This window comes from Rhamphochromis sp. 'chilingali' (assembly GCF_963969265.1).
Source record: "Rhamphochromis sp. 'chilingali' genome assembly, chromosome: 16".
NCBI lineage: Eukaryota > Metazoa > Chordata > Actinopteri > Cichliformes > Cichlidae > Rhamphochromis > Rhamphochromis sp. 'chilingali'.
This window is the reverse complement of record NC_137943.1, coordinates 18458478-18477000: the sequence shown is the minus strand read 5'-3', so window position 1 is coordinate 18477000 and position 18523 is coordinate 18458478. Positions and strand designations below refer to the sequence as shown.

The window sequence follows — 18523 nt, the reverse complement described above, 5'->3', positions numbered from 1 at the left end:
CTCTTCACACAAACTGTTAGTAGTATCCCCGCACCTTTCAGAGATTACAAAGGTAATGACGGCTAACAACGACAGCGGTATCTGTTACTTGACTGTATGTGCATCTCTGTGCTGTGATGGTGAGAGCGGTAGGGGTATGCTGGAGAAAGAAAACAGCTGAAAATCAATGTACGATGTGCATGTGTGCGAGAGAGAGAGAGAGAGAGGAAAGAGATTTGAAGACAGAAAAAGATAAGATGTGTGATAAGAGATAATAGAATGATATTCAAAATATATCCCTGGAGCTAGAAGTTAAAAGAGAACATTAAAAGAAAACATTTTTGGATAACTTATGGATATGTAAGCCAGTACACCAATACGCCCGAACTTTACTTCATACTGACGCAGAGCCCTAAAGGGCATTGGTGGAGGCAGGCCAATCTGCTATACCCAAACAATGTGTGTGTGTAACTGTCGACATGTGACATGCAGAAAAGGGACAGTGTTGAGAGCGTAGCCTTTTATGACCCAACACACTTTGACAGCTTGGCCATCGCTTGAGGACACAGGCAATGTTGCTTTTTCATGTGACAATTTTAAGCAAAACAACTCTCCCTCGATGGATTCGATTGTTTCAGAGAGCCTTTGTGGCCGTGTACGTTAAAGTACAGAGACACGTCACAGTGGCCAGTAGATTCTGCTCGCTGCTAGCTAGAGGAGTCATACTGTCAATCTGTAGAACAAAAAGTGAGAGAAAGTGTAAGCGATATGATGGAAACTGCTTTTATGCAACACTGCGCTCTGCTGGTAGAGAGGCTGCTAACACGTTGATTAATTTGGCACAAGGAGGGAGACAGGCTTTGCAGGACTAATGCAACCTTAGTTCCCCGAGGATGCGAGTGTGCTTCTATCCTTGAAGCAGTTACCTCATTTGGACCTAAGGACATTTTGCACTGGCAAATTTTAAATATCCCAGGAGGGGCATACTTTGAAATATGGCCACAGGGTGGAACATCAGAATGACAAAAATGTAGATACTTAAAGTGAAATCTGCCTGTGACTTGGAGACCAACTAGAGAGGATAGCATTGAACAAGAGGTTCTGACTGTTGAAGTAGATCCAGCAAATTGCTTAAATCTCATCCAGCTATTGTTTAACATCATCTACAAAATACGAATGAATGACGCTTAAAGTGTACATGAACGCACGCAGATGGAAGAGATGCAAGGATTGGTTTTTTTTTAAAAGCTCTGTTACGTGTTCACATTAATACATTGTGTGTGTGCAATTGGCCTGTAAGCTGTGTGTATGCATGCGCATACAAATAATGCACCGTCGACAGCCTGCAGCAGTGTGCATTCTTGCTCGGAGAGTACATGTCCCGAGGCCTTGTTCCTCCGTCAATGACCTCTGGTGAAGCCATTATTTTCTGCATTAATGATGAGTAGCAGCCAGCGATGAGAGAGATGGACTTAGTCCTGAGGCACAGTAGCACCGATTATGGGCAACAACAATGCCAGCAAAAAGAAAGACGGAAAACTCTTCCCACAAGCAGTTCAAACGACTCGGAGTCTTAGCGAAGAATAAGCTGCATTTGCCTTATTGGCAAGATGAATTAGATAACCTAGAGGATTACCCAGAATGCACTATACCTATAGCTTTTCGTTTGGCTAATTTAGCGTCTCTCTGTCCACAATATGAACACCCCCCCAAAAAAACTAATGGCCGCTACAGCCAAGTAATATTAAAATCCAACTGGAAATGCATTAGTGAGAGCAATTAGCGTATGGATGAAATGGCTGAGAGTGAGTTACACAAAACCCATTATGTCCTACAATTTATTAACTTATTACATGGGAAAAGATATCAGAGCACTAATTGATCTCGGACATCAGCAGAAACACCAACCTGTAAAGACTCACAAACAAGACAAAGTGCAATTGCTCTAGTCAAGGTAGCCAGGGCACCCACTCAGGAAATCCTGGCTTGGGGAGATGACTCTAAATGAAGGACTTTACCATTCACCATTATGTCTTTGGTAAGAGTCAGAGGGAACCCCCGGGGCTCTTCAGCACAGCACGGTACAACTTTTCAAAGGGCTCCAGATTAAAGTCACTGAAAGTTCCCACTGGGGTCTGAGGCCAGGATCCCATTAAGCAGCCCTACCACACCGCCGGCCATAATTGTGTCGTTGAGAATTCAGAGCAGTGGTTGCTTGATAAGCGAATTTAGGGAGAAATAAAAAAGGAGAGGCAAAAAAGGGGGTCTCGTTGGGCCACCATTAGACACTTCATTCGTTCATCACTAATTCGTTTTAAATGACTGAGGGAAAGGTGAGCACTTTATAAAGCAATCCAAGCTTCCAGCAACTCCCCACCCCCTTCCATTTTCAGGTCTGTGCAACAGAATGCTGATAAATGAAAAACGTTACACTTTATAGCCACACGCTTCACTTCTGCTGGTGGCGTTTTTAAACTGTAGTTATCTTTATCACACTACTTGCGTTGCAGTAGAATAATCAATAAAGAGAGTGAGGAAATCTTGTGCTCTTTTTCCAAGCCTCATCTTGAAGAAACCAGTCTGTGTTACTAGGAGTGTCACTACTAATAATTTCAGTCATTTTTATACAATGGCTGTATTTCGTAGAGCAAGCTGGTATAATGGAGTGAAACAACTTTTATAATAAATCATACAAACAACTCTGCTTTTATTGAGTATTTTGTTTCATTAAGGTTCTGAGTATCACATACAGTTTATTTTAACACCGGGGAGTTATTAGAATTGTTTACTGAATGATAAAAAAAAATGTGACCATAGTTTAAGATCTGAACCCTAATCTGAGATCTACGACTGTGTGTTTTCGCAATAGTCAGCTCAACAGTTGGATGTATAATTCTGAAGGTCTTTACAACTGGTATAGCATCTACACAATAAGTGAAAATCACAAGTTATGAGTCAGTTCTTTACAATGAAATAAATGAATAAACCTTCTGAAACCTGCTAATATTTGGAACTTAAGTATGATATCATCATCATCATCATCCAAGTGCAATAAGGACAAGATTTTATACAACTGCTTTATGTGGATTTTTTCTGCTTTTTCTTCTCTGCTTCTTCTTCTTTTTCCTTTTCAATCTCAGCCACCAGGGTCTCAATTTCCTTGGATTCCAAAATCTGCAAAGAACAAAATGCAAACCCATTAGCACTTTAGTGAACTAGTAGAAAAAATAAAGTAACATTTGCCTTGTTAATTACCTTCAGTGGCTGATTTCGTCTGATAACAGCAAGTTCAATATTTTTCCCTCCTGACTGGACAACCTGTGACCAGCAAACAAAAAATAAAGTGAATACTGTGACCAATTCAGGACACATTTACTACGCCTGCTAAGACCACACACACACACACACACACACACACAAAACATTGGAAAGCTATATAGAAGTTATAGTTTATTTGGCAGCAGTTTGTGCTCTTTGATGAAACCACGACTGTTTAATTTCACATCATAGAAGATGTAAATACACTGAGTTCAACATATATGGAAATGCAGAAACTAATCGTAACCTTACCTCAAGCAAAGCTTTGATGGCCAACTTGATTGCCTCATTGTCCCCAGCAATGGCTTCTTCTGTGTAATTCTTCTCCAAGAACTCTCTCACAGTTTTTGCGCTACGGCCGATTGCATTTGCCTGTTTTGTTGTTTTTCAAAAATACATTTTTTAAAAGTCATTTTCATACTTGTACAAGAAACCTTTTGGACACAGAAATCCTACTGACCTTCCAGGCATGGTACGTTCCTGACGGGTCCGTCTGATACAGCCTGGGAGTTCCATCGTAGTCAAAGCCAACAATTAATGCAGAGATGCCAAACGGCCTGCGACCATTGCTTTGAGTATAGCGCTACAAATACATTTAAAAAAATAAAAATTAAAAAAAAATTTGACAGGTTATTCATGACTCTGTACTGAAAATGAAACGGCTAGCAACCATGGTGCAGTGCACAAATGCCTACTGAAAGGAATAGCTAACACATGCCTTTTTGAAGGTGTTAACAGTAAACGACTGCTCAGATGCTTCCATACCTGTTTCAGTGTAGCTATGTAGCGTGTGATGTATTCCACTGTGACTGGGTCCTCAACTGTTAGCCTGTGGCTCTGGCACTCAACACGAGCTCTGTTTATCACAATACGAGCATCTGCGGTCAAACCTATAAAACAATGAATGAGGCCATTTAACACATTACAAAGCTAAAACAAAAATATAAAAGCCAAGTACTAACACATGACACAGCTGTCTTCTACTATGCCATGTTAAATAATGAACACATTATTCAGTTATGGAAAGAAAAGTATTATCTGGGATACCTGCAAATGCCATGCAGACGTGCTCATCCAGTGCGCATATCTTGCGGACAGTCCTTTCCTCCTGTAACTTTGCAACAGATTTCTTCTCCACACCAAGGACAACAATGTCTTTACCTCTGATTCCCACCTGCATATATAAAAAAAGGAAAAAAGAAAACATTAATATTAATTTTCTCCCACAGGCTAGCAGTTGACGTGAGTAAATAGTATACAGCAAATATTCAGATTCCCAAATAAATCTACAAAGCGGATACCTCTGCATGTTTGATTTGGCAGAGTTTTAAGCTGCAAGGCTCCAAATAAGTTTATGTGTCCAGGTGTAAATGAAAAATTCCCCAATAAGTTGACTAAAGAAAGTAAGTACACAATGCAAAGTATATCAGAGGGACAGCTCAGGTTGAGGTTGAGGAGAGATAGTGAATACAGTGAACAAGGGAGCTGACTATGGAGCTGCCAGGCAGGAGCAAATGAGGGAGAGCAAAAAGAAGATACATAAATGTAATGAAGGTGGACATGCAGAGGGTTGGCATGACAGAAGAGGATTCTTGGGATAGGGTGAGACAAAGGCAGATGATCTGCTGTGTTGACCCCTAAAGGGAGCAGCCAAAAGAGGAATTAGAAGAGAGTGATGACATTTTTCAGTTACAACTAGGGCTGCCACAAACGATTATTTTGATAGTCGACTAGTCACCGATTATTTTTGCGATTAGTCGACTAATCAGATCATCATCCATTGGACGTAAAACTACAGCTTATTGCACCAGCAGCATCTGCTCTTATATAACTATCATTAGCTTACAGCTTTAAGTGTTTAAGGTCTGTGCTAACTAAAAATAAAGACAAGATGATAGTTTATTAAATTTTAATGAAATTTGCAGATTGTTTCGGTGAAGTTTAATAAACTCCTTGCTATCTAAAATATAACAGGACACTGGAGTATATTCTGGAGCATCTCACACTTCTGATAATCAGTTGTCTGCTTGACGTTTATTCAGCTGTGTAAAAACTATAACTTTAATCTCAGACAAACTGATTTACTCAGGAACAAATAAAATACAAAAAAAAGCCAAACAATAACATTTTAAGTTATCTAAGTGACTCATATATATTTAACCTGAGTAGCGAAAGACCGCGGTGGGTTTGAAAACGATTTGCGGGGAGTCCGGTGTTCTCACGGCGCTAGTGAGCCTAGCCCCCGGCTCGCTAACGAGCTAGTGGGTAACAGATGTCTCCGAAAACGTCGGAGCGCTTTTGAAAATATGTGGTGTCCTGATAAACTGAGCAGATATTTGAGGTTTACACAGCTACATTCTCGCCTGAAAATATGTTAAACGTTTATTTTGTGACCCAGAAAGAATAATAAGAGTAACATTAAAACTAACTAGCTGCCGCCATTGTTGGAAACTGCGCTGGGCCGCGCTATGAATTCTGGGACACAGCTGCTCCTTCTTCTTCTTCTTCTTCGGGGTTTAGCGGTAGCTGACATCCTTGTACATGCAATGCTGCCATCTTCTGTTTCAGTCCGTTATTACACTCTTAAATCCTGCCACTTATTCCTGCGTCTTTTGTGATCTTACAAAGCTTCAAACGACGCGTCGACTATTAAATCAGTCGTCGACGATTTTGATAGTCGACGTAATCGTGACTAGTCGACAAATCGTGGCAGCCCTAGTTACAACCTCAGTAAAACCCAATTAAAAACTCTGCTCAGGTCACAGGTGTTTGGTTTTTTTATTTTTATGTGAGGTTTTTTCTGTGGTCCACCTGTCCAAAAAGGAGCCCTCTACAAAGTAATCAGTTATCATAGCCAAATTTACTCAACAACCCTGATTAGGACTTATTTAAGATTACTCCCAAACACTCTAAAGTTAGAATTTTTTTTTTTTTTTTTTTGCATTTATTTTCATATAATAAATATAAACCGTTTGGTTTAGCCTTCATCGTTTCTCAGTGTCCTTTCTAAGCCACTATTATGACAGATGTTACCTGTAACCAGGGGAGCTGCGACTTAGTAGCTTTGTGAGTTTATAACCTTTGTCACTAAACCTTAACATAACTACCATTAGTTATGAGGCTACTACAGTGGCTTTTCGGTGATTTAGAGGGAGATATAATATGCTGAGTAAAATTCAACTTTCCAGACCAGGTAATAATCAATCATGGGTACTTGCAAACTCCTGTCAGTTAGTACCAACACAACGAAAATGAAAGTTAAGTGAAGAGTGACACAGCGACAAAATGCTAGCTAACGCTGACTGCTTTTTGTTTGCCATTTCCGGCATTAAAAATATGTATTACACATTAGCACGCCAACAAGCTCGTAAAATTGCAACAAAGCCTTTGTCCATAACAGAAGGTGTTAAGAAAGAAAACTGCTAAACACATAAAGGAAACCGCTAGCCGCGCGTTGATCGGCTAATCTAGCGTCACCCATGTTGCTATCGTTAGCTTTAGCATTAGTTTCATTTAAAGACTTACCGCTGTAGAACCTTTCTTTACAGCTTCCTGTGCATACTCCACTTGAAACAGATGACCATCGGGAGAAAAGACAGTAATAGCTCTGTCATATCTTGCCGCCATTGCACCGCAAGACGCGTATTATAGCAATAAACTGGAGAAAAGGCTACCAAATGATTCAGCTTGTTAGCAACAAGCGATTCACTCCGTGTGTTGAAAAGGGCGCCTGCGCATGACCTGTGAACTGAGACGATACCAAAAGTGGAGTCCACCCAGAGGGAACTTGTGATTAAAACATAATACTCTGTATAATTTTATTGGTTCTCCGAAAAACAGAAATCGTAAAAAGTAGAATATTACACTACGAGCATATACGGTATTTTAATATCAAGTTTCATTTACTTTATATATTGAGAGAGGTTCCTCCTTTGAATACGGATGCTATAAGAGTGAATAAGAGTACATAAATCCCAGGACTGATATTAGTTATTACTACCAAAATATATGCAATGTTATTTTTAATTAGATATATACACTAAACGCTCCGCTTTCCCCCTTTTTCTGGCAGTTTATTTTATATGGTCTTATGGTCTAGCTCTAGACTGTTCCATTATATGAAAAATAGGTGAAATTGTAATTTAATTAAGCCAAAATGTGTGTGATTTTAGCTATTTAAATAAATTTTCTTATATATTATGATTTATCTGATCTTAAGTTTTACATCAATTACTCATGTATGGTCAGAACAAGCAGAAATCAGTAACTATGAGTTAAAATGTGCTACTTCGTCCCCCAAAACGGACCACCGCATTACGAAATTGCATCGTATTCTCAACTGCTTGATCTGAGTTCTACCGATTTGTTCAGTGTGTTAGCTACTTTTAACTTTTATGCTGTAGCTTACGTTAATATTCTATAGTATCACCATGTCGGTGGCATTTGCACCTCACAGACAGCGTGGGAAGGGTGATATAACACCCGCTGGAATACAAAAGGTAATTCATCTATTTTAGCGCGTCGCAGAATGGAGGCTGTGGCATCAAACGCGGCTAGCCGTTGAGATAATCAATGTAGCAGTGCCCATCCAAGTCCAACTGTGAGCAGCTCAGGAACAATGTTACAGGGTCAGAGCGCGGTGAATATGAACCTCCCTGGAAACGGCACTCCACGTGTGGAGTACGAGTCTTGGGTGGATTTATCGGACTAACGTATAATTGTGTTTTAGGTTAATGGAGGCCTGTGGTTTTGTTAGCAAAGCACAGCTAGCTAGCAAGACGCGTCTTTTGTTGGCTAGAAACGCACACTCACATTTTACAAAACACGACCCTTCACTGTCTCAAAATTAAGACAGAATAACATTCGGCAAGTAAATTAATTGTCACGCCAAATGACCAAGTTCGTCTGCTTTATTATGAATATTTTGGGAAGTTATATTGAGTAACACACGTAATAGAAATATCTGAATTTACCATTGCAGTTACTTGATGAAAACAACCAGCTGATCCAGTGCATAATGGATTTCCAGAGTAAAGGCAAAACGGCTGAGTGTTCACAGTAAGTTATTTGAGTTATTAAGTTTTTTTTATTTTTTTTATTTCACGTTATATTTATTTCAAGTTCCCATTCACTCAAACACTGCACTGTTCACTTGCCCAGGTATCAACAGATGCTGCACAGAAATTTAGTGTACTTGGCGACGATAGCAGACTCCAATCAGAACATGCAGTCTCTCCTCCCTGCTGTGAGTATGAATTCTTAGTGGTTGTTGTGAATGACTGAAATGTCTGACTGTCTTCTCTGTACCTGTCTTCTTCGATCATACCCAATTCAGGTCACTTGGGTGTTTTAGATAAATCATCAATGTTAAAGAAACATTTTTTTAATGAGATTAAGAATTTTGAACAAAGTCATGATTTTTTTTTTTCCCTGTCAGCAAAATTAAAATAAGTCTTTTGAAAACCCTCACTGTTATGGATGTTCAGTACAAACAGACTGCAGTATTTCTTTATGTATGAGTGCTATCTGTTGAGCTGTTGTAGCTGCCATTTAAGAATTTATTGCCAGTAGTGCTCATTCGCAAGGCTTCATTAAGTAGAATAAATATTTTGGGTGAACAAATTGAATCCTTTGCTGAGAAAATCTATTCATTTCTCAGTTTGGTTAAGCTCTCAGGCACTTGTTAGTAGTGTTTAATATTGATATTGTTTTTATTGGTAGTAGTGTAATTATTGAGTCTGCTTATAGTTGGATTATCCATGCTCTTAATCATTTTGTAACAATTACCCATTTGAATAACAAGTAGGCTACAAGAGTCAAATATGTCAAAAACTAAAAGCACAATTTATTTTTTTCAAGTCATTAAATGTAATCTTGATTAACTCAAAGGAGTGTTTATCAACTAGAACATTTATTAAACCTCAAATAAAGGTGTGCTTTCCTTGACCTTTAAATATAACCGAATTCCAATAAAAGATGTAAATAGGTACATGGAGAGAGGGGGAAAAAAATGGTTGAAGTTAGCCCGAGAAAGCCCATCTCACAAGAGCAACTGCCAGTCACAGTGGATGCAGGCAAATGGGGATAAAGAGTCATCATTATATCTCGATTACCTTTGGAAGCCAAAACTTAATTCATATTAAAACTTGATCAATTACTCAGCCCTAAGGTTCCCAGCATCAACAAGCAACACTGTGTACAATGTGTCTGAACACAGTGTAGAAATGGCCCAAAAAAGGCTTTTATTTGCAGTTTATTTGGCGTGCTCATCTACGCAAAACAGTTGTCGGCATCGAATAAGAAGAATTGAATTTTATTAGACTTGATTAATTCCATTAAAATCTGTTATCGATTTTCAACTGGAACTATTCTTGCATTCCCATCCGTAGTTGCGAAGAAGCACAGTGGTTACAAAAGTGATTGAAGTCACTGATTTGCTAACAATCATATAGTAAAGGAGTGAGTGTATTCTTATGAGTAAATGTTGCTTACATACCTTAAACTCAGATGATGAGTGTGGGCACATTCATTTTCTTAATATGCTGCATGGTGAGCATGTTTCTGGAGGGGTTGTCAATGACTCAAACAGCTGAGATTAGGACCAGCTGTTTGAAAGAAATGCAGACTAGAGAACGGTTTTAATTGCTGCTTTTAAGCCATAAACAGTTTAAACTGCTGCATGCATAACAGTCTTAGTTCAGGCTAGTTTTTTAAGCCAGTTTTGTTCAGTTTGTTGCAACTTTGTCTATCTATGCATTTTTTAATCATTGAAAGTTTCTAGCTGTTCCTTTTATTGAAAAACTTTTTTCCTTTCAGTGTATATTAATAGATTTTATTCTCCTTACATTAGTGTTCTACATGAATGCCGCAATCTCTGTATCAGAGTTATCATATTTTTTTCAGGAGTTTTTATCTCGAGTGGCTCAGGTTGAGATCTGTTTTCAGAGAGGTCATGTGGATTTATTTTTTTGTCTGTGTTGTGCACCTACAGCCGCCCACTCAAAATATGCCCATGGGTCCTGGTGGCATGAACCAAAGTGGCCCCCCTCCTCAGCCTCCTCACGGTCACAACATGCCCTCTGAGGGTATGGTCAGCGGCGGCCCTCCAGCCCCACATATGCAGAACCAGATGAATGGACAGATGCCTGGTATGTGTCCCCCCCGCCCCACCTTAACTTCCCTGCCTTGTCTTTCTTTTCTCTTTCTCCTTTTCCCTCAGTTCCTGTCTCACTTGGGTTGCCTAGCAACACCACAGAACTGTGAGGGAGGTCGCTCTAAGGTATTATAGGCAAACATGCTGAAGGATGATGTCACCCATTTGCCAGCTGTGGTGGTCTTGGGCTTGATTCTCCATCTGATTGTGGTTATCCTTCTCTGCTGAAGTAGCATAGTTCATGCATGCATCATTGTCTTTCTCCTGTTATTGATTGTTTTGTTTTTTTTGGGAGGGAGCATTTTCTTTTCTTTCTTTTCTCTTCTCTTCTTTTCTTTTTTTTTTTTTTTTTTTAAGAAGAACTGAATTAACAATTTTATAAAACAAAATGTGCTGACGTCTGCACCACATGGTAATTAACTGAGGAAAAATGAAAGATATTTGACAAGCCCTGGTAGTACACATTGTGTTTCCCATGTTTCCCATCATGCAGTTCTTATTGTTACATAACAAAGGTAACATCATACACAGTTGGATCAGACATTAAACAGTCTTTAACCTGCCAGCTGCGTAGCACAAAATCTGGGTAATGTCCTGTTGTAGCCATTTGAAAATTTAGGTATTTGTCCTTTGCTATTCACAGCAAGTGTGTGGGCATCATGTGCCTTTGCCTCCTGCACACTCGGGCAGCAAACTATAAGTGGAGTATTTCTTGTTGTGTGCTAGATACGAGAAAATGCAACAGCGAACAATCCCCTGACCTGATCGTTCAGCACTATGTGCAGAAATGGAGTAGTCACACAACATAGAAAACACTCTATTATTGTTCTCCTTCGAATTGTGATATCTGGACCCCGTGTTTCATACATTGCTTAGAAGATCCAGTATTAACTGTGTGATCCAGGATCAACTGATCCTTGCTACTGTTATCCAGTTTGTTTGGTTATTCAAAGCTGCAAGAGACTTAGATTTGGCAGGCTGGAATGAATCCTTCAAGATGACTGCTCGTTCTTGTTGTTATCGACAAGGGAAAAATATAGAGACAAGAAAACTATGATTGTCAACTCTGTGATGAAATTATTAGAAAAGTCATCTGGATGTAAATAGCATCAATAGTAACTTACAATTCTACTGGAAGTCTCAGAATATATATATATTTTTCTGTTACCTTTCAAAGCATCATGGAGATCTTCTTCTTATTTTTCAGGACCTAATCACATGCCCATGCAAGGTCCTGGTCCAGGCCCCAACCAGCCCCCGAACATGCCCAGTGGCTCTATGAATATGCCCCCCAGCAGCCACGGCTCCATGGGTGGCTACAATCACGCTGTCCCTTCCTCCCAGGGCATGCCATCTCAGAGCCAAATGAATATGACCCAAGGCCAACCCATGGGAAACTATGGGCCTCGTCCAAACATGAACATGCAGCCCAATCAAGGTAAAGCAGAAAACTTGTTATCTTCTACTCAATTGCATTAATTTCCAATTGCATTATTGTATAAAATCGCCCTTCTTTTCTTTTTAGTCATCGTGGACGTGAAATAGGTCTAAAAATACATTCACAAAAGAAAAGTCTTTAACATGTTGAAAATGGTTTTGCAGTGCCTTGTCATTTCTCTGACAGCTCATTTTTATTTTTTATTTTTTTGTTTACTTCAGGTCCAATGATGCACCAGCAGCCTCCCTCACAGCAATATAACATGCCTCCTGGTGGTGGTGGACAGCACTACCAAGGACAACAGAACCCAATGGGCATGATTGGCCAAGTCAACCAGGGGAATCATGTCATGGGGCAAAGGCCAATGCCGCCCTACAGACCCCCACAGCAAGGTATATTCTTTCGGAGTGTGTTTCTTATGTGTGCGAGTTGTGAGTGTTGGTCTTTCCTCTCCCTAACCCACCCTCCTGTATTTCTTACTCTCATTCCTCCCAGTTCCCTCTTATTTCCTCCACTGTTGCTCACAGAGATGTTGGCGACTAAAGATGTAACCTAGAGCCTCCCGCCTCTATAAAAATTAGTCAAGTGACCAAAAGAAAGCTTTCTACTAGGAACTAGTGGCAAGGAATCCATCCTCTTTACTCTTCCCCTCACACAACCAATCCAACAACACCTTGAATCTACTTGTGTGTATGTTGTGTGTATGTGTATGTAGGACCCCCTCAGCAGTATCCAGGGCAGGAAGACTACTATGGGGACCAGTACAGTCACGCAGGACAGGGAGCATCAGAAGGTAGGAGAACCTTCCAGCCGCTTGGAAACAAGGAAAAACAAAAACCTCAACAAATGAACCCAGGACTTGTGTTAAAACACAAATGATGCAAAGAGACTGTGACAAAGCAAACACTTCAGTTTCTTCATTATTTTCTGGGGAAATCAAAGTAAAAAACAAAGGTGCTGCTGTCCATTGATAAATCAGGATCTAAGCAGTCATACAGTTCTTGTAATGCTGACTCCGCTTATTCGTGAACGGGTCTCTTCGAGTTGGGGTGAAAGAAAAGTCAGGGACAGTCTTATTTGAGGCGTTACGGTAAAGTTGTGCAGAAGTAGCCTGATATCATGCTACTGCACTTTTTTGGTGCAGTAGCTGATAAGTACATATGTGTTTATATATATTTTCTATTTGAGCACTCAAGAGTTTTCCTCATTTACCCATTCACATACTCGCATTACAATAGATGCTATGGGGGAAACTTATGAATCACTATGTTGCCCAAGGATACTTCAACATGTAGATTAGAGGATCGAACTGCCAACTTTGCGATTTACCTCCTGAACCACAGCCACCTTATTCATATTTATAAGCACTTGTAGGTGTGCCTCTGTCCACTTCACGTAAAGCAGACTGACATTTGAAATCAAAAACTGTGGGGTTTGTTTAAGAGCCGCAGTAGCGACACTGAAGTCTTCAAATGTTTTTTTTTTTTTTTTTAAAGTATGGCACCTTTGCATTCTTGTCAAAATATAACGGCTCATGTGCAGTAGATTTTCTTGTTGTTGGTGTATTTAGGGATAGTATTAATTGCATAAGCAAACACACTTTTAAGATTACCTACTAAAATGTAGCTTTTTTTTCTTTTCTTTTTTTTTCTTCAATTAACATTTACCTTTTTTTTTTCTCCTTTTGTTTTGATTTTCCCTCTTTCTACACTGTTTCTCTTTTGACCTTTCAAACACAAGTGATTTGCTTTGGGATTTTTCTTTTTGTTTGTTTGTTTTTCTTTTTAGTCGTTTTAATGGCAAAAATGAGGAAAAATATGTATGTTAAAAATGTGCTGCTATTAAATATGATTGTGCATGTTTGAAATTCACAATAATGACCTGTTACCTCTTTTTCCTATCTTAGAAGAAATTATTAATATGTAAACTTGTACTTTATTTTTATATTCGTACTTATTCATACAAAACTGATGTTAGACTTCATACTTCACACAAATCTGATATGGTGGCTGGACACTGACTTCTGACCCTGACACTCCCTACTACAGCCGTAGTGTAGCAGTAGTGTCTGAGTTTTATTTCCTCTATAAGAGCACTGGCACATATCATACTCTTACAAATCAAATTCATCTCTTCATTGGATAGTAAGATATTTTATTCACAGTCTTCCTTGCTTTTGTGCTGTAGTCAATAACATGTTGCTCACATTCGCTGCTGCCCCCTTCCCCCTCAAAGGTAATGCTCAATATGGCCAGCAGCAGGAGGCATACCAGCAAGGCCCACCTCAGCAACAGGGATATCCTCCTCAGCAGCAGTACCCAGGTCAACAGGGCTATCCACCCCAACAACAGGGATATGGTGAGTTACGGCAAAAATTTTATTTCCCCTGTAGGAGGCGCTATAAGCCCTCTTTGGGTGCCTTATAGCCGTTGAAAAAACATTGTTCCTTTATACACTGTTGCTTGATGTAACTAAGCTTTGTGCATATCAAGATATCATTTTGAGCAGAGAGTTGAACGACACAACCGTTCTTAATGATTACAGTTACTTAATTTTAGTAGTGCTGTGTAATATCATGTTAGCAAATTATACATGATAATAGAAACTGTCTGAAAAATAATTGAAAGTAGAAACATTCATGTTTTACAACAATACCTGGAAATAAATTAGTCAAAAAATGTTTTCCTTGCACTTTCAGTGTAGCTCTTGCAGCTTTTAGGCTTTTCTTTCCTCATCCCATTTTTCTCTGCAACTTTCCATCACTCACCCTCTGTCTGAGCCAGAGCTCATGCAAGTAATGAGCTACTGGAGACGCAGAGGTTGTGAGGTGAGATCCATCTGGCACATACACATGCCTGCTCTCTCAGGCCCCCACAAGGTTATGCTCAACAGCATAAGGCATTATGAGCGCCTAATGATGTTGCGTGGGCCTCATTTGACTTCAACTCCAGTCAGACTTTGCCCAGTCCTTCACAACATCTGTACAGGAGCATATATAACATAATAATATAATATATACACAACCTTTTTTTTCCCCCCTGCTTTTTTTCCCGTCTTTCTGGGGTTTTTTTTTTTTTTTTAAATGATGCTTGCTCCTCTAATGAAGACCAACAGAATCTCTTTGATGTCTCCTTGCATTAGGGAACCACTGCCTGTCTCCAGCCTGACTCACTCGCTCTCATTCATTACTGAGTCAGGCGTGGTGGAGGCAGCCCTAACAAATGGGTCTGACAGATCCGCTATTCTTTTTGTCATCCATCACTTTTTTTTTTTATTGCAGCCCACTAGTTAATGTAAACTAACAGGTATTTCCCAAAGTTTTCAGAATAACAAGTCCAAAGCATAAGAAAAATGGAAATGAGTTTGGCAGAATCAGAGCCGGATTAGGACTTCAAGTATAAACCTGTTTTTGATGCTGCACCTTAACACTTCAGTAACACTGGTTGACAGTCAGTTTTTATAGAATTTTCCTGCACTGCATGCTTCAGTGCTTCAACCTAAATTAGTTTTTTTTTTGTTCCATATCCTTTCTTCTTCTTTTTAATAAACTGTGTTCATAATAAACTACACTGTGTGGAAGCATTTCATTTCTCTGTTAACAGTGCCCAGCAATCAAAGAGTTTTGGGTTCACTCAAGGCTGACAAGCATAAAAAGTTCTCCATTTATTAATGTGTTTGTTTGTAGGTCCCTCCCAAAGTGCCCCAGGACAGTATCCTAACTATCCTCAAGGGCAGGGACAGCAGTATGGGGGCTATCGCCCTCCACAACCCGGTCCCCCACAGGGCCAACAGCAGCGCCCTTATGGTTATGACCAGGTGAGTATAACGCCAACAATGGACAGTGACAGAGGCTTGTCTGTACATTGCACTTAGGCTTTCTCTTACTGTGTTTATTGCCATGCTAAGTTGTATGTTATATATAACTCTCAGTTAGACCAGTAATTAATGTAAGTGAAGTACGATGGTAAAAATTAAGCAGTAGTACGTTATGCATGCTGTCATCATATTCGGTGGTTAAATGTGTTCTTCCTAAAAGGGTTTTCTATGTTAATATTGTTGTGTTCTGGCTAATGTGGTATGCCATTCCAGTGAAATATGAGGGCTTTAAAGAAGATTCTTCCTTAAACTTGATGCAGACTGCTCTAGTGTTTAAAGGAAGATCTGTTTGTTGCCCTGTATTTCCTGTGGTCTTATGTGGGGACCACAGCTACACTTTGATATCTTTATCTTTGAATATTCAGGGGCACATGAGGAAATAAAGACCCGGGGATTTGAACCCCTGACTAGCTCTGTAAGAAGCAAAGGTAATGGTTGCTGTGAAGACCTCAACGTCCAATCTAGACGCTTGACCACCTAGCCTTAATTTGCATTTGTTTTGTTTCTTCTGTCTCTCGTCTGTCTTTCTTTACCCATCTTTTCTTTTTCTTAAATTTTTCCTTTTCTATTTTTTTTTCTTTTTTTTATTAACCAGGGGTCGAATTGTAAAGATATGAGGTCCAGAAACACAGCATTCTTAGATTGTAATAAGACAGACAGGAGCTCACATTCTCTGACTGTCCTTAATCTCTACAATGTATGACACTGGTCTTAAATTTTATCTTTCAAATCATTGTTTCCAAATTTGCTTCCATTGCATTTTCCATTAAAGTCAAACACATACTTCGACCCCTGTGTAGGAATAAAGAGAATACTGCTGTTCTTCCACTGAATTTGTCTCACTTGAAAATTAGTGTCCACTGTTTAATAAGGATTATCGTCCTCAGCCATGCTGCTGCTGAAACCTGAGGTAAAAAGTTCGAATTTAGAGCTCACAGGTTGTGAGGTTATGCTGCCATCTGCTGGTCAAAACCAGTCAGTGCAGGCATAAATCACGGTTTGCAGTATGATATGGTTGAAACCACAGATTTTTGTCTGCACCTTATTGAGATTTGTGAACATAAACTTCTGATTTTTTTTTTATTTATTTATTTATTTTTGTTTGTTTGTTTGTTTTGAAAAGGTCAGTATCACGAGGATGTTGCATTTCTCTCCACAGGGCCAGTATGGAAATTACCAGCAATGAGAAGTGATCACAGCAACCAACACAGCTCTGCTCTGATCTCTAAGCTCTGACCTCTGGTCAGTTACGAAGCAGACTTTAATGATGGTTTTAATCTCTCGGACACAAACACACAATGCTCAAAAATACAAGATACAGTTTCCCCTCTCTTTGGGATTTTATCTTTGCTGATAAGATGTAGTCATGTTTATCATATTTGCTGACATTACGTCAAAGTCAGCGAGTCACCTCTGGTCCAGTATGTCTCAAAGCAGCAATGCCTTAAAAATGGAACTGCCTTATCCTTTAGCATTGCAGATTGTGAAATGGGCTAACAAAATTTTGGATAACACATGATGTAAATGTACAGTTTGAATCTACGTGGTGCATTGTTTCTCGATCCTTCAGCTCCCCGATCATCAGAAGCAATAATGCCAGCAGTAGGTAATTGTGTGGGGGACAGGGAAAGATGAAATGGTGCACCAAGTGAACTTCCAGCTAGGCCATGGTACATGTCTTGATGTATGTGATGATGTAAAAATATATTTTATGCTTTTTAGATCAAGCTAACTTTGTATAAGACATTGGAAACTAGTACTAAAGCTGTGTTGTTAATTTCATCAAGTGTATGTGTCAATGTTTTTGTTTCTTTGGTTTTTTTTAATGCTCTTTAAGATCCCATCCAGCACATTTCCTTTAATTGTTTAATTGTGGAACAATTAAATCTGCAACATCAGCAGCGCGAACACCGAAATATAAGAACAGGGATTTTTTTTGACATACACAGTAATTCATCAGTAAACAAATATGAACATCATACTTATCAGAAATCTGGTGTATTCTGCGAGTTCTTTAGATTTTTTTTTTTCTCTTAAAAAAGTGGGTGAGTAATTTTTTTTTTTTTTTTTTTTTTTTTTTTTTCCCCAAACCCACAGTACTTGACAGAATAATGGTTGTTGGCCTCTATTTCATAAATGCGCCCGAAGAGGTAATATGTAGCAGATGCCACTGAAAATTGTGAGTAAATGCTCTCTGGAGCCCTGTTTTTATTTTTTACTTTTTCTATACATGCACCTCAGTCTTGTCCATTGACTGCAAATTAGTGGATGGGGAAAGAATCCAACTCGGTATTACAAATATATCTGGCAAGTACTTCATTTGTTAGTTGATAACGTTAGTTTGTTCACAGTGCTGGAAACCCTCCTCCCCTTTGAATAAACGTCTAAGTTGATGCCATTCAAATAGTGTTGTGTGTGAATAAATGATTGTTACTGTCAAATATGTAACATAAGATGTGAAAATAATGTTCTGAAATCGATTCCTTAATTTCACAGTAAAGACTGGTTGTGCAGTTTTATATTACTGGCTTGATATCTGTATTATGGTGCATATTTTATTGATTCCCACGTGTACAGCGACATAAAAAGAGGAATTCAGTGTCCTCCTGGTATTGTTTATATGGTTGTTTTAATATTTTTCATTCTGCACCCCATTTAAGTGGTGGTCACATTTGTGTCATGGCAATGTATAACTGTACATTATAATAAATCGGAAGAATCTTTAATATATTTTGCCGTGTGTAATTTATAGATATTGA

At 39.1% G+C, this 18523-nt stretch overlaps 2 protein-coding genes across 4 annotated transcripts; one reads left to right on the top strand and one right to left on the bottom strand.

The window, feature by feature from the left end:
* Positions 1-2654: 2654 nt before the first annotated feature.
* On the bottom strand, positions 2655-7033 carry psma8 (proteasome 20S subunit alpha 8). Its single transcript, XM_080861196.1, has 7 exons — positions 6823-7033; positions 4345-4471; positions 4063-4187; positions 3758-3880; positions 3550-3669; positions 3235-3297; positions 2655-3153 (listed from the first exon to the last, which is right to left on the bottom strand). The coding sequence occupies exons 1-7, from the start codon at positions 6922-6924 to the stop codon at positions 3058-3060; spliced, it is 756 nt and encodes a 251-aa protein (XP_080717322.1). The 5' UTR covers positions 6925-7033; the 3' UTR covers positions 2655-3057.
* A 584-nt stretch (positions 7034-7617) lies between these two features.
* On the top strand, positions 7618-17847 carry ss18 (SS18 subunit of BAF chromatin remodeling complex). Of its 3 annotated transcripts, XM_080907765.1 has the most exons (11): positions 7618-7796; positions 8279-8355; positions 8458-8542; positions 10289-10445; positions 11658-11888; positions 12110-12280; positions 12604-12681; positions 14124-14246; positions 15574-15704; positions 16130-16192; positions 16924-17847. In XM_080907765.1, the coding sequence occupies exons 1-10, from the start codon at positions 7728-7730 to the stop codon at positions 16145-16147; spliced, it is 1140 nt and encodes a 379-aa protein (XP_080763891.1). In that variant the 5' UTR covers positions 7618-7727; the 3' UTR covers positions 16148-16192; positions 16924-17847. The 3 variants fall into 3 exon arrangements, with proteins under 3 accessions (XP_080763891.1, XP_080763890.1, XP_080763892.1); XM_080907764.1 differs by lacking the exon at positions 16130-16192; XM_080907766.1 differs by lacking the exons at positions 12604-12681; positions 16130-16192 and having other exon boundaries at positions 7619-7796.
* Positions 17848-18523: the final 676 nt, after the last annotated feature.